Genomic DNA, 22,078 nt, shown 5'->3' on the forward strand with positions numbered 1-22,078 from the left:
TGTTTTTACATTCAAGATAAATATTTCCCAAATAAGGTCTATTTTTATAACTAGTCGTGGTTCCCTTTAACCTCCTGAGACCCGGGCTTTTGTTTGATGTGCATTTTTAATGTCTCCTTACTATTTGGGATTAGTATGACCTAATTTTAGTTGAAATTAAATTTTAGCTTTCTATGTGCTCTTGAACTATGTCAAAACCAATGCCCTCATATGAGGACAATGGGTCTGTTTTTGCATATACATTTTTTCCTTGTCATTTGGGATCATAAGGACCCAATTAGCCTAAAAATGAAATTTTAGCTTTCTACAATAAGTGGTTATCTCAAAACCCAATGTCCTCAGACGAGGACATTGGGTCTATCTGTGTGACGATAAGACCATTCAATCAATGTTATTATTTACATCTGTGTTTCACAGTATGTACATTTACGCTGCTTTCTGTCCAGACTTTCACAATGAAGACACCATTGGTTAACAAAGTACAAAACTTTATTTTATACTGTCAACAAACATAAAAGTGCAGATAAAAGTGTGCAGCTTTTGCATGGAAAAGTGCAAACTTTATCAACTTCATTATGAACATGTCATAGCGAACTCAGTCATTAATTCAAGTATTCCTGCTTGCCTATGTGAAAGGCTTTGCATGGAAAAGTGCAACGTTTATGAGAACCATTATGAACGTGTCATAGCAAACTCAAACAAACATTCAAGTACTCCTACTAGCCTCTGTGAAAGGCTTTGCATGGAAAAGTGCAAACTTTATGAACATGTCATGGCGAACTCAGGCATTAATTCAAGTATTCCTGCTTGCCTCTGTGAAAGGCTTTGCATGGAAAAGTGCAAACTTTATGAACTTCATTATGAACATGTCATGGCGAACTCAGGCATTAATTCAAGTATTCCTGCTTGCCTATGTGAAAGGCTTTGCATGGAAAAGTGCAACGTTTATGAACATCATTATGAACGTGTCATAGCAAACTCAAACAAACATTCAAGTATTCAAGTAGTCCTACTGGCCTCCGTGAAAGGCTTCATAGCAGTTGCGCCGACTTTGCAGGCAAAGGAACACATTGCATGTCAGACAGCGTACACGGGATTTCCCGGGGCAGCCTTGTTGTCTGCAACGCATCGGGTTCTTGAGATCAGCAACTTCCGGCAGATGAGCAGCAGAAGCTGTGCGCGCTGAGATGTGGGGGATTGGAGTGACCAGGGATCTTTGGCCAGGTTGTGGACAGCATGCACTCTCTTCCTCTGCATGCGTGACATCACACTTGTTGAGGAACACCTGAGCCACGTCCATGCGGAACGCAAGGAACGTCATGATAGCCTTTCTTGGGGTACCGTGTTCTTGATGATCTCTGCGATACAGCAGCCAGCTGTTGGCCAGAGCAAGATCCATGAAGTGCATAAGCATGCGAATCGTCCACTTCTTTGTTCGCACGCTCATCCTGTAGTAGCTCATCATTCTGTCTGATAAGTCTACCCCACCCATCTTTGCATTGTACTCCTGTACAATATTTGGTCGTCTGATGGTTAAGTAGCATTTGTCCTTCTTGGACCACCGCTGGCAGGTATTCTCTGGCTCCTTAGTGTGGACAGCAGAGAGCATCAGGACCGGCTTGTTGTCAAACCATTTCACAACATTCAGTTTCCCATCTCCCCTGACAACTGATGCGGAGGTACCTCTGCCTTGCTGCTTCATGATCTTGTCACTTGGAAGCTTCTGCATTGCTTTTGGGATCCTGTTCTTCATGACTGTACCAGTTAGGTACACCTAAAAACAAAACCAATTATATAATCTCAAAGTGATGTAGCAAGGACAATTTTTTTATGGCAGCCATCTTGACAGAAAACAGGGTAAACCTGCACCCTGAACCAGACTGACACAACAATTGACCAACAGATGGACACAGATTGATGAATGTTATCATTTGCTGCTGTGAAACCGAAAAAGCAAAAAATAATAATAACAAACTGAACAGTACTTGGGAAACTATATAAAATAAATACCTGCTTCTCCAGCATGGATTCCGCAGCTGATGTGGTGGTGAAGAACCTATCGCAGTACACCTTTGTACCAGGATGTACTGTTTTTGTCAGGCGTTTGAGGACCAGGGCTCCCAAACCCAATCCTTCTGCGTCCAGCACCTGTGCAGCCAGTTCCTTTGAACCTTGGTAAACTTCAAAGTCGAGAACGACGCCATCTGCTGTTGCCAGGACAAAATTCTTCATGCCAACTGGATTTGGCTTTAGCGGCACATACTGGCGGAACGGACAGCCTCCAGTGAATGGTATCATCTGTTCATCTATTGAGACGGATTCTGGTCGGGCCTGAGCATGGCAGCCTTTGAGTATGCGATTCATGAAAGGCCTCACCTTCCAGAATTTGTCTGTTTTCCTGTCTTCAGGAATGTCGTCATCAATTACCACCTTCAGATGGCTCCTCAGCTTGAAGAATCAGTCGCGTCTCATTGTGTCACTAATGGCAGGGACTCTCAGGTTAGTGGACCAGAACATGCGGATTTGTGGGTAAGGGATGCAGGACATCAAGATGGATGCTCCAAAAAAGTGGTACATCTCTTCAACCGATGTGTTGAGAGATCTTCCACTTTTAGCTAATGACATAGAATTTGTACAGTCGGCAAGGACTTTCATCAGTTCTATGTCAACGTACTGTTCCATGTACTGCACCGGCGACATATCTGCTCTCTCGTCTTGTTGTTCATCAGCTCCTTGAAATGGGACTAAGACAGGGTTGAATGGAGCAGACTTCCAGTACTCTCTATTTCCATTTCTTGGTCCTGCCCTGCGACCTTGCACATCCTGGTCAGGTTCTGATAATAAAAATACAATACATTTTATTTGCAATATACTCAACTGAATGAAATAAAGTGCTACGGAGCAAAAACATGGGAATTAGGTTATGTCTCACCATCATTCTCAAGATGCTGTTGTTTATGTTGTGGCTCACTCACATCGCTGTCAGTATCTTCACTTATGTCAGCAGCATCAGGTTGATAATCTGAATCAGAATCATCAGGTTGCTCCACAGTTGCTTCACATGGAGCGATTTCACCCACAGCAGGATCATCCTCTTCACCATCTGACAAATCTTCAATCTCAGAGTCATTTGCGATTGCATTTAGCAATCGTTCAGCTCTCAAAAAGGACATTCCCCCTGTAATGATAAAAATGCACAATCTATTTCCTTGTAATAGGAAATAAAAACTTGCTCCACTGGCAAATTATTCTACTTATTTTTTAGTGAAAGTTCGCTTGAAACAAGTGGTGATTGTCTAAAAACAAGTTACTTTTTACAGGATGAGTCTTATTTTAAGTGTAATAAGACTTATTTTGACTAGAAATTAGACATTTTGACTAGAAATAAACACAAATGCTCTTGGAAAAATTTTACGTTTTTGCACTGAAGGTAGACCTGATGTCCTTAAAGAAGTACGTCATGTTTACAGACGTTGTAGCTTGCTAATATTACTCAAATATATCAAATAAGCATGCCACGTGAAGCTACAGACATTATTGTGCATAAATAAACTAGTTTCAATCATAAAATTTGATTAGGATTTTTACCTTGTCCATGTTTCTGTCGGGAGCTGCCGTAGAAGACGTTAGCTGTCATCCCCGCCATGTTGTTTTTTTTCAAATGAGTGTAATTTCATTATGAGACCACTAGGTGGTGCAGGCAGGGCCCCCAGATGAGGGCAATTGGTCAAAATTCTTACAAATTAAGTATCATGGTACAGAACAGCAAAAATGTAATGTCCTCATATGAGGATGCAGGGTCTCAGGAGCTGCAGTATGTAACTTTTTCAAAACCATGCACTTGGCCTGAAAGTTTGAACAAGCCCCGCCCCCTTGCTCTCTGCTGTGTCATGCAGCCCTTCCTCTACAGCCCCTCCCACGCAGAGAAAACTAGCGTAAACACACCAGCTATTAAACAAGGCTCCACAACGGCGGATAAACAACTATGGCATCGGTAGGTATCAACATTATGCGTTACATTTTAAAAACAGTCAGTTCATATTTTAACGTTCACTTTTTTTTTATAAGTCAGCTAACATAAAAGTAGCTATGGTGTGTATTTACTCAATGTTAGATAAGGTTTGAAACTACCTAGGCAAAATGTCCAGCCAGTGAGTAAGCAATTTATATTTTTCGCTTTGCATGCATGACATTTCTTCTGTATGGTATGCGACTAGAGTTCTGACATGGAGTTCATGGGCTCTGATGAGGTGTTTTACCTTCAGCGGGGAGAAGAGGAAGCTGTGTCCATGGAGAATCAGGCAGGACAGGTGGAAGACGAAAGGTCACAGAATCCACAGGGCTTGTTCTAATTCTCTCTTTTTAGCTTGCCTTTCGTCGTAGGTCTTCTTCTGTTTACCTGTCTCTTAGTTTTTGGTCCAGGTACTACTCCAGAAATTAGACATTTCCCTGTAAAGTTGGTTTGTTTCTTCGCCATTAACACAACAGCTGCAGCACACAGCTAGCTTCAGCTTGAACAACGAGCACGCTGTGCAGGAGAGAGCTGCGTGTACACAGTTGTGAATGAGATACTGATTAGTATATCAGAGCCAGCCTCCTCCTGGCTTTGATTGGTTGTTTTGATTTGGGAGTGAGTATTTTTCTAAATGCTGTGGCATTGCTATGCTATGCTACTGGTGTAAGGCTATGGACACGTCAGCTTTCTGAAAAGCTGGTGGAAAAGCAGGTCGCTTGATTCTGATCTATTGAAAATGGCGTTTTCCACTAGGTGTTTGCAGGACTTGCCCAAGGTAACAATTAATGATGTACATCGATCCGTAGCTCCAACAAGTAAGCTGGAGAAAGGTTTTAAGATGTACGCCTCGTTATACATCCACGGATACGAAGGTGAGTTTTACTTTCTTTAAACTTTGTGGCTAACATTAACTTTAGCTTATGCTAGTAGACAATATTCTCTGACATTTTTCTTGTAAAAATGTGCTATTTAAGTATCTAAACATTTTAATCCATTCTAACAGACAATGTTTTCACCTTAATTTGTACTTATTTTCAAATATATTATATGTGCTTATTGTCGTTAGTGTCAGAGACCAAGTCACTGGGGAGATTACAGTTCAGGCTTTTTGCTTCTGAAGCATGAGGAAGCACAACAACCCCTTAGCTTAACAGTAGAGCAGCTCTGGTGTCAGAGTTCTAGTTCAGCTGACTGTTCAGGTTCAGAGTTGTTGCTTTTAGAAAAATATGGCCGTGTTCCTTAAGGTCTCCGTGTTATTTTATTACTTTTGCATGCTTCTTGTGAAGAGCTCAATAGGATGTTGTTTACAGCAGTACAGGTGGATCAGTTGCTCGGCTGCTTGACTCTGGTCTGCTCACTCGTTCCCATACACTCGCTCTTTCAGGCTGAATTCAGAAGTGATTCCATTGATATAACACAGGACGGCTCCTTTATTTACCACCCGTCTCCCCCCGGTAGTATTAGGCTGAAGAAGCTGATCCGGAGTGAAGTGAAGGCTGTGAACTTTGCTGTGCCGCGTTAGCTTTAACTGGTAGCGACAATATTTACAAGCCACCGTCTTCTTAATTCAGGATCGCTTGGAAATCCATGAAAACTTAAAAGCCTATTATATTTGGAAGACAACAATGTGCAAAGTTTGCTTTATTTGCTTCTGAAATACGTCTTTGTCTTTCCTAGCTGTCATGGTAACTCAAAGCAGAAACAAGAAAGCTGCATTTCACTCATGCAGATGTGACATCAGTGCCGTACTTGCAAAGATCCCATTAGGGGCTAAGGAAAGAGACAGAGAGACTTGATTTTTTCACAGATTATTTCTCTCACATTCTACTTTCAGGATATAATGTGATTTTTAACAAATATGAAAATAATATATCTTCAAAGAAGTTTCATACTGCAGCTTTAACCAATCATTGAACTTAATCTGATCAAAGTACATCTAATGGCAAGTATATTGATTTTAGTCCGAATAGAAAATAGTGATTAAAACTATTTCATTGCTACCATTGATTTACTGTATTTGTCCAGTATTTACAAATGTATACAAAATGTGTCTCTTCACAACTTGGGTTAGGGGATAAATTTAACAATGTTTAGGTTGTAGAATCTCACTTGCTTTATGTAGCAGTGCAGTGGAGAAATAGCGCCTCCTCTCTGTGTAGCTGGTTATATGCTGCTGGCCCCTGTACTAAGTGCCAGTCTGTGAAAGCTTCATGAGAGGTGAGTTGCATTTTTCAGCACATAGCATAGAAAAGCGTTAACAATACATAAGACATTACCTTTATGAACTTAGACACATGGAGAGTAATGAATACTTACTAGATGCATGGCACCAGCTTTTGTACTTTTAGTGTTTTTAATACTGTAAAACACTCTATGTGCTAAAGTTAAATGCTAATATAACACTATTGTAGTGTGCTGAGTGAAGTTGAGCCGATTGCACTGATTCAAATCTGATATGTTCTCATTCAGGAAATAAAATGCCCCATCACCTAGAAACTCCTTGTCTTCATTAAAAACTACACAACACAGAGTCAAGGGGTTACTTGGGCCAACCCGGTTCAGTGGCGTGAAGGAGAACCCGGTTACATAAAAACCACCTGGCGATGGCTTAAAACTGTAATAACTAAATGAGCATAAGTGCTATAGGGATGAACTTGGTCTCTATGGGGAAAGGCTGGTGGGGTAAACATTATTTGGAGCGCTATCTGTATGGCACCCACATCAAAAATGATGCCAAGGTAGTGCACAAACCCTTGTCTTCTACACTAAAAGGGTCCTGAAAACAATAACATCTAACTTTAACCCCCATCCAATAATTTGTTGACTATATTAGTTTCCTTCACATTCTGACACCCTTATTGGAAACCAAACAAGGGTAGCATCACTTCCTGCAGGTCCCCGTTTGACTCCTTTTTGGAGGTTTATTTTTAATCACAAATTGTTTGGTAAGACCTGCATCCTGACATGGAAATTTGGAAATAATACTGGAAACTTAGTGCCATGACTATCACTTCCTTTGGGAATAAATGACTCAGAATAGCAATGATAGAAAGGACTTCCAAAAGAAGAAAAAAAAGAACAGAGAAAATGTAAACCAAATAACAAATCCACTTGTCCATATATAAGCATCACATGTTGCCTGTAGGTTTTTCATTTTTTTAGCTTGCTTTTTTTTCTGTACAATGGTTATTTGTGAAGTGATGAAAAGCACATGACCTTTGCTTACATATTCCCATTAGAAAGTAATAACTTCCATCAGGGCTTGCAGGCCTAATACAAATCTAGCCGGAGAGCAGAGACATTCATCAAACTGTTGCACCCAAAGGGTTTTAGCAGTGGAGAACGAGCCAACATATCCTTATGTAAACAAACTGTCTGCAGTGTTTATGCCCAAACTGCCTTGGAAAATGTACTAGGCTTAGATAGCAACAGAGATCAATGTTTTCAAAGCACAAAAATTTAAAATTTGTCAGATTGATACAAATATTTTTTATCAACATTCCTCAAAATGCATTGCAAGTATAAAATATATAATGAATATATCATAGCCCACTTCTGCATGGTAATTGTTGCAAGTTCAAGTTGGGCTTGCAAAGTACAACATACATGAAATTTTGGACACCTCAAATAAACTGTCAGTCGCAGTAATGCAGGTCTAATGATGGGGGCTTGTTTTGCCACCCACAGATTCTGTGCACTATGCAGTTCATAGGTGTAAATCCCGGTGGGGTCGGAGGGGTCTGGACCCCCCAATCTTGGAAAAGTCTAGAAATGTCCCACCCGCAAAAAAATAATTGAAGAAACGTTTGCATTTAAATAATATCAATATGAAAAGGCAAAAGAAACAAAGAACGAATGAAATGAATCTGCCATTTTTCTCAGAAAAAAAATAAGAATGAATTTTTAGGTGCCCCCCCCTTCCCCTTGTTAGAACAATGGTTCAGTCCAAAGTGTGGGACCAGCAACAGCAGCGCTGAACGGCACAGGCTCGTCAGAGCCGCTGAAGTGAGGAGCTAGATTTTAGCTGTGGCTCTGCAGCACAAACATAAAACTCTCCAGTAAGTAAATACTTAAAGCACACATTAGCCTACAGAAATCCTAGGTATAACAGTTCAATCGGGTTCGTTCCTGCCGTGTGGTGTCCAACAATGGACACAAAATAATGGCTACAAGTCCAGTTAACTAATTTTAAAACCAGGCATTTATCAATGCTTTACTACAATCTACCTGCAATGTATGTGGTGTTGAGGAAAAATGATTATTTTTAGTGCTTAATACAGTTAATCTTACGGCATGTGTAAAAGGTATATTGAACATTCTTATTTTGAACAAATTTCTTAATTTTGAACAGGTTTGTGTTAAGGATTTAAAACTAAACTATTGATGGGCAAGTATTCAAACTACAGGAACCAAATGCAGATCAGAGGGGATCTCTCAGTGGGGCTCCTGCTGTGTTGTCGAACCAGGAGGCCATAAAATTAGCATCTCCTGCAAGGCAGTATCACTTGAGCCTGGAGGAGAGATAACGGGAGAGACTCCGGATTCCACAGGTATCTGTGAAATCTTATCTCATGTTTTTCTTTACCCAAATGACCGTAGAATCCAGGAGGCCAGGATGCAGCTGTTGGCTCTTTTGTTGAAACAGAGAGCAAATGGCCTTTGATCTTTGGCGTAAATTAGGGGGAGTTCTAAGTTTCTCTGAGTGTCCAAGGTAGCTTCCAGTTGGTCAACCAGAGGTACGCCTTAATTGAATATATTAAAAAGGAAAGACACACCTTCAGTATAAGAATTCGTGCACAGGAGTAACAATTCAGACAGCTGCCACTATTTTGCTTTTTGCATCAGCTCTCTCCAAAGACGCGTCCTTGTCTGTCTTTGTCTCGTCTTTGTCTGTCTTTGTCTTGTCTTTGACGCGTCTTTGCCTTTTCTTTGTTTTTCTTTCTCTATTTTTCTTGTCTCAGGTAAAGAATGTATATCTCTGTTCCTCTGCAGTTTTGTTGTTAATTCATACGTTGCTTTGTATGGGATTAAACTCTGTAATTCTGTGACGTCAACACGCATTGTTGTTTTTCCTTGTGGCTGCACGTCGCCCGCTGAGAGTACCTGGGATCTAGAGGAAGAGAGAGCCAAACTATTTTCCAAAGTTAATTTTTATAAATTATTCTTCCTTAATAGTGGCTAGTGTCAGTCCTGACTGAATGAAAATCATTATAACCTATTTATGTCACGTTAACGAAAAGTTACCGGGTCTATCACCTGCGGTAACAATTTCGCTCCAACTCCTCCCTTTATCATTTCTATATTCTTAGCACGAAATGTTGAATAAACATTAATGTTGTTTCCATATATCATCTCCAATGTCCGCTGGACGCAGTGTCAGCTGTTTGGGATTCCCCTCCGTTCTTTAACCTCAGAAAGTATGCCCCGACTGGGTTCTCCAAGTCGGGGAAAACCCCTGATTTAGATCGGAGCGGCCACGACAATCTACCGTAACACACCACACACTACAGGATGATCAGTTTTGAAATCTTTACGTTACTTTTGTAACCCCAGTTCTCTGAGTAGCACGAGTGAGTGTCTCACAATGGGAACGCCCTGGGCGTGACCTCATCAGAAGCTCCAATTACACTCCACCAGCCCTGATTGACTGGGGATAAATCTGTCAGTGCCAAGGAGAGGGGGCATCTCCCACCCCCTGCCTATATATAGGACTTGCCCTGCACAGACATATCATTCAAAAACTCACACCCTCTTCCTCGCTACGAATGAGCAAGGAGGATGGCTAGGTGAGACACTCACTCATGCTACTTAGAGAACCGGGGTTACGAAAGTAACCTAAAGTTCTCTTTCACAGCATTTGTTTCATGTCTCACTATGGGAAAATCCTGACTCCCGGATTGCGATGCAGACCCAAGACCAACTGCTGACAATATAAGTCATTGACGGGTGCTGGTGGCACTGATGCCAAGCTGAGCTCTGAATGAGCCAGCGGTTGAGCTGTGACATCAAGCTTATAAAACCGAGCAAATGGCAAATGTATGGGGAGAAGCCCAGCTTGCTGCGGCACAGATCTCCTGGATGGAAACTCCTCTAAAGAGGGCCCATGAGGTGGTCAACCCTCGTGTAGAGTGGGCACGAAGGCCCTCAGGAGGCTGCTGTCCCTTAGAGGTGTAAGCTAAAGCAATTGCAGCAACTATCCAATGTGAAAGTTGCTGTTTTGACACAGGTTTACCGAGGTGACCTTTTGCCCAAGAAACAAACAGCTGGTTACTTTTCCTCAATGTTTTGGTCCTATCCATATAAGTGTGCAGGGTCAGAACTGGACAGAGTCCATGAAGACGCTCCTGCATCACTGAGGAAAAAGGTGGGGGACTAAAAGATACCAAGTCAATTGCAGAACATGACCCCAACACCTTAGGCAAAAAAACAGGATTAGGAATTAAGGTCACCCTTCCATTCCCTGCAGAGAATTTGGTACAAGCTGGGTTCACTGAAAAAGCATGAAGCGTTCCCACCCACTTAGCTGAAGTAAACGGCAGTAAAAGCGCTGTCTTCAGAGTAACAAATCTCAAATCCACCTGTCCCAGGGGCTCAAATGGAGCGTCCATCAGAGCTTCCAGAACCAGAGGAAGTGTCCCATGATGGGGCCAGGGGTTTAGAGACAGGAAGCCGACGACAAACTCCCTTCATAAACTGGCAAACCAAGGGGTGCTGTCCCACGGTTTTCCCACCAAAACCAACATGGCAAGCTGAGATTGCTGCCAAGTACACTTTTATGGTGGAGAAAGCCTTACCCTTATCCAGCAGGTCCTGCAGGAAAGTCAAAATGGTAACTACAGAGCACTGAATGGATATTTTCTGTGCTTCTGCACACCATTTTTCAAATATGGCCCATTTGCAGATATACAGAGAGCTGGTGGTGGGGGTCCTCGTACTTTGGATTGTTTCATTAATATTGTGTGGGAGACCTACAGAGTGTAAATTGAACCACTCACAGGCCAGGCCCATAGTGCCAGCCTTTCTGGGTGGGGGTGGAGGATCCCCCCTGCCCCGCCTGAGACAACAGGTCCCGCTGCAGCGGTAGAGGCCATGGTTCTCCCTGGAGAAGCTGGGTTATCTCTGCCAACCAGTGCTTCGATGGCCAGTGAGGAGCAATGAGAATCATTGACAAGCTTTCGGCTTGAACTCTGGCTATCGTCGGCAGAATGAGGGCTACAGGAGGGAATGCATACAGGAGAGCTCGGGGCTACTGGTGGGAGAGAGCATCCACCCCCAAAGGTGCTTCCCGGTCATGAAGGGAGAAAAACAGAGGACACGGTGTGTTTTCCCGAGACTCAAACAGGTCTATTGAGGCCTGCCCGTAACGCAGCCAGATCATCTTGACGACTACGGGGTGCAGTCTCCATTCTGCATACAGAGGGTTTCCCCTGGAGAGAAGGTCTGCTCCCGGTTTAACACTCCTGGGATATGAGTGGCCCTTAGAGACAGAAAACGATTGCTGCTCCAAGTGACCAGCTTGTGGGCCAGCATATGAAGATGATGGGATCTTAGACACCCTTGTCGGTTTATGTATGTAACCATAGTTGTGTTGTCTGTCTGAACTAATATGTGATGACCATTTAGGACAAGGAGGAAATGTTTCCGTGTCAGGAGAATGGACAGCAGTTCCAGATAATTCCAGACACACACATGTGTCTGTCCCATGTCCCATTCACTGATTTCCCTTCAAAAATTCCCCCCCAGCCTGACAGGGAGGCATCTGTCGTCACCACTTTTCTGCTCTGTATAGTTCTCATGGGAACACTCTGAGTTAGGAAATGTACACTTCTCCAGGGACGTAGAGCTGCTCTGCAGGTGGCTGAGACCCTCACTCTGGGGGGCTGTAAGCCCACCATCTGAGAAGCCACCCAACGTTGGACTCCCCTCATATGAAGGCGGCCTAGTGGGACAACGTCCAAAACTGAGGCCATTAGACCCAGTAATCGTCTGCACAGACGGAGAGACACAAAATTTCCCCTGTGAAACAGGGACCATTCAGTTCATAAGTGATTTTACTCTCTCCTCTGTGAGTTTCACTCTGCCCTGGGCAGAGTCTAGAAACAGACCAATAAAAGAGATTCTTTGACAGGGAAATAGGATGCTCTTCTCCACATTTATTTTGAATCCCAAATCCAGCATGTGTTTTGAGAGCAACATTGTATGATCTGCAGCCTCCTGCTGTGACGGAGCTGCGATCAACCAGTCGTCTATGTATGTGGCTACACAAACTCCCTGCTGCCTGAGTGGTGCCACAGCGGCTTCTGTGCATTTCACAAACACCCTTGGGTTCAAGGAGAGGCCAAATGGGAGAACGAGATACTCGTAGCATTTCCCCTGAAATGCAAATCTTAGATATTTCCTGTGTGGTGAATACATTGGAATATTGATGTGCGATTGAAACGTAAGGAAACGTAAGAGAGAAGCGTGTGTCAGCATTCTGAACTTGTATTTTCTCAGATGTCTGTTTAGAGCCTGAAGGTCTAAGATTGCACGCATCCCTCAACCACCTTTCTTTGGGACCAGGAAATATCTGGAGTAAAAACCTGCTTGGCGTTTTTCCTGAGGGATCAATTGTATCGCTCTTTTCTCCAATAGAGAGGATATTTCCTCTTGTAGGAAAAAAGCTGCAGAGCCACTGGCCTGCGATTGAGTCACTATTCTGAACTGTGGAGGGGGCAGAGCAAATTGCAGCCAGTATCCACGGTTTATCGTTCTTAAAATCCACTCTGAGTTTGTGCAGTTTGCCCATTTTATCAGTCTCAGTGACAGTGGGCTGACAGGCCAGTTTGTGTTGCATGGGGTAATACCGCCCTCTTCTTGTCTCGCATCTCACATGTGCGAGGGTTTCCCTCTGTTATACGTCTGCTTATGGGGGGGAGAGGCTGCGCCCCTATCAGGGAGCAACAAACCATCTCCCCTCTTATTGGTATTTGTTTGTTTTGCAACATTTTTAGCTGCGCCCTCGGCGTTTTGCTTGGATGCGGCAGCTTGTGAAAGTTTAATGTTCTGTGACATAAAACAGTGCTTGTGGGACATGAACTGGACCCAATGCGGGACATCCCAAACTGAACACAATCCCCGTTTCGTGCGAGCTGAGCGGGCTCGAACATCCCCTCGTTTGTGCACCGAACTTTGCTGAACTCTATGGAAGGACTTGGTAACGGAGCCGTGTCTGAGAACGAGTCCATCTCGCTCTGTCTTCTCTGTCTTCCAAAAAGCTGTCAGGTCAAACACTTCCTCCTCACCGTCTGGGTGGACGTGGGTGGCAGCTGATCCGAGCGAGCGGCTTTGGGTTTCTTCAGCCACGAGCCCTTAACAGCAGTGCCTTTCGGAGGAGAGTTAGCGGCCATCTGGGTCATAGGCAGTTTAGGGATTCTGAAAGTGGGAGGCAAATGCGCCACAGCCTGGGCAAAGGTCTGGCGCTGGGATGTGGGACCGGTGGCTGTGTGCACCGGTGTCCGTCTTGGGAGACACAGCTTTAAACCCTCATCGTCCCTTTTATTTTCCTCACACCTCTTTTGCATAGATGTAACAGCTGCACCAAACAGGCCATGTGGGGTGATGGGGGTATCGAGGAGATCCTCCTTTTCCCTGGTGGAAAGCGTGGTTAAGTTTAACCATCTGGCTCTTTCCTGTAGAACCATGAGCCCCATAGCCTGGATCGCTACTTTATGGAGCTGGAGACAGTGATCAGTGATGATACACACTTCTTCCCACAGTGTAGCGTCCGGTGATGCAGTCATCTCCTCCTCCAGCTCCGCCATCAGCATTGAAGAGGCGTTCATGGCACGAACTGATAATGCGGCCGCCTTGTAGGATTTCTCCGTCAGGTTTGATTGGAAGCGGTCCGCTGCTGAGGGGAGGGATGGAGCCAACCCACCCGAGGACATAGAAGCTTTCGGGTGAAGGTGCGCTGCCACCACTGGTTCGACTCGAGGCATTTGGCGGAGACCGTGGTCATCCATTCCCTCGCAGTCTAGAACCGAGCCACCTGCCACTGGGTGCTTCACCCTGTACGGTTTGTTGCGCCAGGAAACTGAAAATTCCTCCAGCAACTCAGGGAAGAAAGGCAGGAACTGCTTTCCCGTTCTCTTGGCTTTTGGCAGCTTTTTGCCGTTAAAAAGTGATCTTGCTGCTTCAGCCTGAACTTCGGGCCACTGGATATTAAGTTTTGCTGCGGCGCGTTTACACACGTCATGCAGGTCCACATCCAAGGCAGACGAAGAAGAGTCACCATCACCGGCCTGACTGACGCCCGTTTTGCGACCCGACCTCGGAGTACCAGAGGCGGTTCATCATCCTCCTTTTTGTCGGTGATGAGAAGCTCAGAATCTGCATCCGAGGCTCCGTCATCATCACCTGCCATGGGGTAATCAAGCGGGCAACCTGTGAAGCTATGGCCGCTCACATCCAGTGGCAACGGGTTAACAGCGTCAAGCATATCGCCCCAGCTTCATCCTGGTTCTGCATCAGGGACCGGTGTCAGTCCTTGAGTTGCCGTTTCTTGGCTAGCTGCAGCAGAAGCCAGGAGGTGGTCGCCTCCGGACAGTGTCAATTGACGGGCCAGACGGCGACACAGCACCTTGAGTGAGAGCTAGCTACAATGAGTGCACTCCTCCAATGACTCGAGGGCTGCTTGGGCATGCCTTAAGCCGAGACACGTCACACTCATTTGGTGAGTGTCCGAACTCGAAATTTTATTTCCACACGGGCAAGCTCATGCGTTTTCGTCCGCTTTAGCGTCAACCTTTCCGGCGTTCATGCTAATTGCAGGAATGATTTCTGTGAAGCTACAGTGAAGCTGGTGACAGCTAAAATGGATAGCCTGATATAGCTAGGTGTCAGGGAGCGTTGTGGCTTCCCTGCTGGTAGCTAGCACAGCGAAACAATAGCTTGCATGAAGTATCGCTACTTCTGCCTGTATTGCTACCGATGGAGTATTACTACTCGAGTGAAAAACAGTGAAGCGTATTTCTACCCAGCACAGTTCTTCACAGCTAACAGTGCTGTTTTGCAACAGACTGAAAGCTAGTTTTCTCCCGATATAGACTACCAGTCTGGAACGAAGTGCCCTGTGATCGAGTTCGCACTCGTATCTATGGACAGTTAAGCTAAGCTCCAGAACGGCAGGCAAAAGAGAGAAACCAGTCGGGACTTCTGCTCGTAACGAGAAGAGGTTTTTGAATGATCTGTCTGTGCAGGGCCAGTCCTATATATAGGCAGGGGGTGGGACATGCCCCCTCTCCCTGGCACTGACAGATTTATCCCCAGCCAATCAGGGCTGGTGGAGTGTAATTGGAGCTTCTGATAAGGTCACACCCAGGGCGTTCCTATAGTGAGACATGAAATGAATGCTATTAAAGAGAACCAAGTGAAGATTTTAGAACGCCCAACATTCTAAGATGATTGTAAGGGGAAAATCGGGGCAAAAAAAATCGTGTAGTGTGAACTATTGCATCAGGTAGTCGGATGTGCTCATCTTCTCTATTTAAATCTAATGATTACTGAAGGGCAGTATAGTATACAGACTTCATAATCTGCAGTCTTTTGGTTGAATTTATTTATTTCCACTTTGGCTTTATGTTGTTTAGTTTTTATTCAAGTAAATTTTTTGTTAATGGAGACTGAGAATCCATTTTGTTTTTGGTTGTTTTGTTTATTTTATTTATCAGTTCCAGTGTTAAGTGGTTTTTTGAAAATAAAGCATTTATTTTTGGCAGGAAATCACATGCATTATTACATCATTTCCATTAAATCAGTGTCAAAAGGTCTTCAAACAATATTATTGTTTATCGCAATAATTTTTGAGACAATTAATCGCTTAGCAAAATTTGTTATTGTGACAGGCCTACTTGAACCTTGTTATCTAGTTGTCCTAGTCAGGGACGCTGTAAAGGGGGGAAGGTTAGGACAATTCCAAGGGCCCGTGACCGAAAGGGGGCCCTCCACAAAATAGTTTTTCTTTTTTCTTCATAGAAATAGAAGAAAAATTGGGGCCCTGTCAATTACAAAATTAATTATGTTGTGTTTTTAAAATTGTTTTTATCAGTAAAAATTAAATGCCTTCTAGACCAAAAAGCACACATCTATATTTGCCCTGAACATCCTCCTGGATCTGCATGAAATGGTTCATTCCTGCTTGGCGACAGTGTTCAGCAGCAGTCAGTAGAAAACAAGAATGACTGTGACAGTTACTATGCTGCTAAGAAAAATAATAAAGTCAGGTTTTCAAAAGGAGAGAGAGAAAAAAGACCAGAGTGTCAATTTGTAGCCCAGTTTTTCTCCAAGAGAGATGGTTAGACTGTGTGAGATTATCAACCATTTAGGATAGTTAGCTTAGCTACAGACTGTTTGCCTCCATTTCACTAGCATTTAAAGGAGAGAAAAAATATCTACCAACATATTCATATATTTAAGTTGTACCTGTACCTTTTATCACACTTAACAGATGTGTCAGCAGCAGCTCTGACCCCGATATCAGAATAATCCCTCCTCCCTGTCCCAGTGAAAAAGGTGAGCAAGTGTTCAGTGACAAGCTAGTTAGTATCATGGACCTTACCAAGCTCCACCCACAACCGACTTTGTTTACAAACAAAGCCTCGTGGCGCATTGTTTCTATGTAAACATGACTCGATTAGTGCATCATTTCTACCGGATTTTCACAATATATCAGCTACTACAATGGACAGAGGAATTAACAAGTTCATGTCATCATCTGGGAGGAGGTTACTGGTTTCTCAGTCACAAGCTGGTTGCAAACCTGAGGCCAGAAGGTGTCAGTCAGTTATAGTAGATCTGAAATTTGGTTTGATGACCTCAATATGAGAAGCTACAGACTGATAGGAGGAACCAAAGAGCTCTGTAAAGGTAAAGTCAAATCTTCTGAAGTTGGGATATAATTAATTTAATTTCACATAATTATAGAAGCCATTTGTTTGTTAAAATTTAATGAAATATATTTGTTCTATTTGTTGTTTGTTGTGAATGACGTAAACTCACAAACGAACGAGGTAATTAGTCCAACGTTTAGAAACTACAGCGGCTGTAATGCGCCACAGCAAAGTTAAACAAAGGTAAAATAACCTGAACAGGTGATCAACTCAAAACCACTCGTACCTTTTTACTCTCTCTCTCTTTGTAGCTTAAGCACACCTGTTACCGTGGCAACCGCCTGCGCCCTGCCAAAGATTACGTTAAAAACATAACATTCAGTCTGTTACGATATCAAGTTTCCAGGCTTGATATTTATTTCTCGATTATTTATCAGCGCTTCCCTGAACACAGCGATGGATGATTGACTAGCTGTACTTGGTGCTAGAGTGGCTAACACGAGTAACAGTTTAGTCCAAAGCCTTTTCTGCTAAAATAAAATCTTTAGTGTATGTCAGATACAGTACACATTGCATATTGATCTGTTTAGCTAACGTAAGACTGTGTAGCAGACAGGCTTCAAGGTGTACAAGTTGTATCAGTTCTGCCATTATGCTGTACTTGGCTAACGGGAAGCGTGTGTTTGTGAGGCGGCCACACACGTGACCACGTAGAATGGGCATCAGCCAATGAAAAGCGGCCCCTGTGGTAAGGTCCACTCCATGGAGTCTATGTAGATTTTTCCTGTCTCACTGCTCTTTTTGCAATAAAACAATATATTTACTAGTAACAGAAATTCAAACAATCTTTATAAAACACAGCCTCTTAGATAGTCCTGCCTTAGCTTGCATTTAAATTTAAACCTGCGTGTCTTTGGCATTCGAGAAGGAGCAGAGGGAAGACAACCACTTTTTGACTTTAATAGCAACATGCTACCGAAGTGGCTGGAGCTCGCACCGAACAAGTCATTCGCACTAGAGCGGGTACACCGCACACCAGCCTCCGGGAAACCAAACCAGGGCAGAGCGGTTCTGATTAGCTTCTTAAAGTAGAGAAGGAATTTGTGTACCAAGAGGCAAGGAAAAGAGATACAAGATGGGGCCAAAATCACATTTGCACAGGATCTATCTGCAGAGACGGTACGGATCAGACGCGGGTTTCACCCGGTGGTGAAGCTGTCTGTTGACATCGGTGCATTCCTTGGATTCCAACAGAACCCCTGCAAACTTCTGATCCTCCACCGTGGAAAGATCCATCTCTTCTCAACACCTCAAGAAGCTGAAAAATTCTCTTCCAAAATAAATACAATGGATGCTTTAGATCAGTGAGTCATGAAAGACAAGCTGGTAAAGAAACAGGTAAACCGATAAGACATTCTATGTGGCTATTCCTGCTCCAATAGACCTGATCAACGACAGGTCTATTGGGTTTAGGGTGCAATAAGTTCTAAGTTAATGGGCAGTTCATGTAAACATAGCTGATTGTTTTTATATGCTCACATAATCTAAGCCCAATTTGAACTGTTTTGGAATTAATGCTAAAAGTTAAGCCTTAAATAAGTTATTACCATTCTATCAAGGGCTAATAGTATTATTTTATTTTTATAGTTAGACACTGTCTACTGTGGAGCTTTGGTGAGGTCACGTTGATTAGTTGCTCCTCAGTAGTGTGGATCAACGTCCTACATATACTTGGCTCAAGGGGAGGGGGAGGCATTTCAGACAAGGAAATGCAAAAGTTCAGTTAAGGATTGTTCACAACTAGTTAAGTATCTTGTATGGGTGAATATATGTGCAAACCTGCATTTTCAGTACTATCTTTACTTACTTTATTTTAGTTTAACAGTAAATTAAATAATCTGATATGGAGAAGACAACCAAAGGAAATATTTTAAATATTAAAATTACAAGCTGGAATGTCAGAGGAATAAGGAAGCTAACTAAATTGAAACAAGTATTAGACCGACTAAAATATTTGAAATCTAAAATAGTTTTTCTAAAAGAATCTCATTTGATTGAGCCAGAAATACATCAGATAACCAAAAGATGGCAGGGTCAGGTGTATCACTCTTCCTTTACCAGTCACGCCAGAGGAGTTATTATTCTTATACATAAGTCAATACCATTTCAAACTATAAGGTCAATCAAAGATCCATATTTTAGATATATTATTGTGCAGGGACGCATTTCAACATTAAAACAAAATTTGATAAATATTTGTGGACCTAACAATGATGACGCATCCTTTTATAAAAATTTATTCTTAACCTTCTCAGCCCTGGAGGTGTCCCCTCCTTTATATTATAGAAGGGGACTTTAATTGCACCCTAAACCCAAGTCTGGATAAATCTACTCAAATTGATACCAGTCATACACAAACCAGGAAAATAGTCCTTAATTATGTAAAAAATTTAAGAATAAATGCAGTATGGAGAACAAGGGACCCAAGTAACAGGAAATTTTCATGTTAGTCAAGCTCACACCAATCCCATTCGCGTATTGATTATTTTCTCATCTCTGTGGAGTTATTGCCTCATGGAGAACTGCTGGTATAATAGTATTGTAATTAGTGATCATGCTGCAGTGTCCCTGGAAATGAAAGTAAATAAGATTGATCAAAGGGTGAAATGGGGTGAAATGATGAAATGATTTTTTTTTTTTTTTCCAAGATGGTGGCGCACGCGGCTCATTGCTCTCTCGGTCGGTGCTATGTTTGGCTGCTTGTGTACGTGTTGATTTGTGTTCCGTACTCGTCATGTCGGACAAACAAAATATACAGTCGGGACGATCTCCTGACGATCGGTGCCCGCTACGAACTAGATGTTACAGCTGATTTTCAACGCTTGTTCAATATTCCGAGGGACATAGCGAGGAGCCCCGGCGCGCCGTGGATTACCATCGCAGCAGGGAGGAAGCGACGGCGGCGTAGAGAGAGAAGGCAGAAGCGGGGCTGCAGGGCCGGCGTGCTAGCTAGGCTACGGAGGCAACCACACAAACCACCGCTCCCCAGCCTGTTTCTCTCGAACGCCAGATCCCTTGCAAACAAGATGGATGAACTGAGACTACAGGCTGCATCTCACAGCGCAGTGAAGGACAGCTGTATTCTTCTGATCACGGAGACCTGGCTGCATCCAGACGTAGCGGACTCTGCCATCGAGCTAGCAGGCTACACAGTACAGCGCCACGACAGAATGAAAGACTCCGGTAAGAGCAGAGGAGGAGGGCTCTGTGTGTACCTGAACAACACCTGGTGTACTAACACAGCGACTGTCATCAGCCATTGCTCCCCAGACCTGGAGTATGTGACTGTTAGATGCAGACCAATATACCTCCCCAGAGAGTTCACCGTAGTCATGGTAACCGTTGTTCACATACAACCGGATGCTAATGCTAAAACAGCTATTGGACTTTTGCATGGCAGCATTAGCCATCTGCAGAGCATCTATCCAGATGCTGTGCACATCATAGCGGGGGACTTCAACCATGCAGACTTGAAGACGGCGCTCCCCAAGTTCCACCAGCATGTAAAGTGTGCTACAAGAGAGGCTAACACTCTGGACAAAGTCTACTCCAACATCAAGCTAGGCTACAGGGCTAGACCACTTCCTCACCTGGGTCAGTCCGATCACCTGTCCCTTCATTTAATTCCTGCTTATGCCCCCCTCAGGAAAACTGCTCCAACCATCACCAAAACCATCAAATCCTGGCCCGAGGATGCGACACAGCAGCTGCAGGACTGTTTCGACAGGACAAACTGGGATGTTTTTGAACATCAGGACCTGGAGGTTTTTACAGACAGTGTACTGTGCTACATCAAGTACTGTATTGACACTGTAGCTGTGGATAAACGCATCCGGGTCTTCCCAAACCAGAAGCCCTGGATGACTCAGGAGGTCCAGCGACTGCTAAAGACCAGGAATACCGCCTTCAGGTCTGGGGACAGGACCGTCTACAGTACAGCCCGAGCTAACTTGAAGAGCGGCATCAGAATGGCTAAGTCTGACGGCTACCTTGACAGCAACAATAGCAGGCAGGTGTGGCAGGGAATCCAGCATCTCACCAACTACAGGACCAACCTCGCAGCTGCGGAAGGCGACGCCACGCTGGCAGAGGAGCTGAACCTCTTCTTTGCCCGCTTTGAGGTGAAGCCAACAGAGGCAGCCACACTACACCAAGCGACCCACAACACCACACCCCTCGTTGTAGAGGAGCACGAGGTGAGGCGCACACTGCGGGCTGTCAACCCAAGGAAGGCTGCTGGACCTGATGGCGTCCCTGGACGTGTCCTAAAAGACTGCGCCGATCAGCTGGCTGGAGTCTTCACCAGGATCTTCAACCAGTCCCTAGCCCTGTCTACAGTCCCATCCTGCCTGAAATCTTCCACCATAGTCCCCATACCCAAGAAACCTCACATCTCTTGCCTCAACGACTACCGGCCAGTGGCACTAACCCCTGTGGTGACGAAGTGTTTTGAAAAACTGGTCCGGGGTCACATCACAGCACTTCTCCCTCCTGGCTTTGACCACCACCAGTTCGCCTACAGAGCCAACAGATCCACAGAGGACGCTGTGATCACGGCCCTCCATGCTGCTCTGTCACATCTGGAGCAGCAGGGGAGCTATGTGCGGATGCTCTTTGTAGACTACAGCTCTGCTTTTAATACCATCCTCCCTCACAGACTGGTGGACAAATTGGGGGACCTGGGCCCGTCCAGTGGAACGGCTGTTGCAGTGGTACAGGGAGAACAATCTGCTCCTCAACAACTCAAAGACAAAAGAACTCATAATAGATTACAGGAGGAATAAAACGGACATTACACCACTAACCATTGGGGGAAAATGTGTGGAGAGGGTAGCTGATTTCCGTTTCCTGGGGGTCCACATTGAGAAGGGCCTCACATGGAACATGAACACCTTCGAGCTGATAAAAAAGGCCCAGCAAAGACTGTACTTCCTGAGGGTTCTCAGGAGGAACAACATCATGGAGAAGCTGCTGGTGTCCTTCTACAAGTGCTCCACAGAGAGCATACTGACCTACTGTATCTGCGTATGGTATAACAGCAGCACTACGGCTCAAAGGAAAGCTCTCCAAAGGGTTGTGAATACAGCCCAAAAAATCATTGGCTGCCCTCTCCCCTCACTGGAGGACCTGCACA

At 44.1% G+C, this 22,078-nt stretch overlaps 2 protein-coding genes across 4 annotated transcripts in view; both read right to left on the minus strand.

Moving 5' to 3' along the window:
• pde5ab (phosphodiesterase 5A, cGMP-specific, b) overlaps positions 1-22,078 on the minus strand; it is a 144,245-nt gene that overhangs the window by 113,925 nt on the left and 8,242 nt on the right. The window lies entirely within an intron of this gene.
• Positions 86-7,448, minus strand: LOC116732474 (piggyBac transposable element-derived protein 3-like). Of its 3 annotated transcripts, XM_032582685.1 has the most exons (4): positions 3,589-7,448; positions 2,933-3,178; positions 2,011-2,834; positions 86-1,774 (listed from the first exon to the last, which is right to left on the minus strand). In XM_032582685.1, the coding sequence occupies exons 3-4, from the start codon at positions 2,362-2,364 to the stop codon at positions 1,010-1,012; spliced, it is 1,119 nt and encodes a 372-aa protein (XP_032438576.1). In that variant the 5' UTR covers positions 2,365-2,834; positions 2,933-3,178; positions 3,589-7,448; the 3' UTR covers positions 86-1,009. The 3 variants fall into 3 exon arrangements, with proteins under 3 accessions (XP_032438576.1, XP_032438577.1, XP_032438575.1); XM_032582686.1 differs by having other exon boundaries at positions 2,976-7,448; XM_032582684.1 differs by having other exon boundaries at positions 2,933-7,448.

The sequence above is a fragment of the Xiphophorus hellerii genome, chromosome 14 (genome assembly GCF_003331165.1).
Source record: "Xiphophorus hellerii strain 12219 chromosome 14, Xiphophorus_hellerii-4.1, whole genome shotgun sequence".
Lineage (NCBI taxonomy): Eukaryota > Metazoa > Chordata > Actinopteri > Cyprinodontiformes > Poeciliidae > Xiphophorus > Xiphophorus hellerii.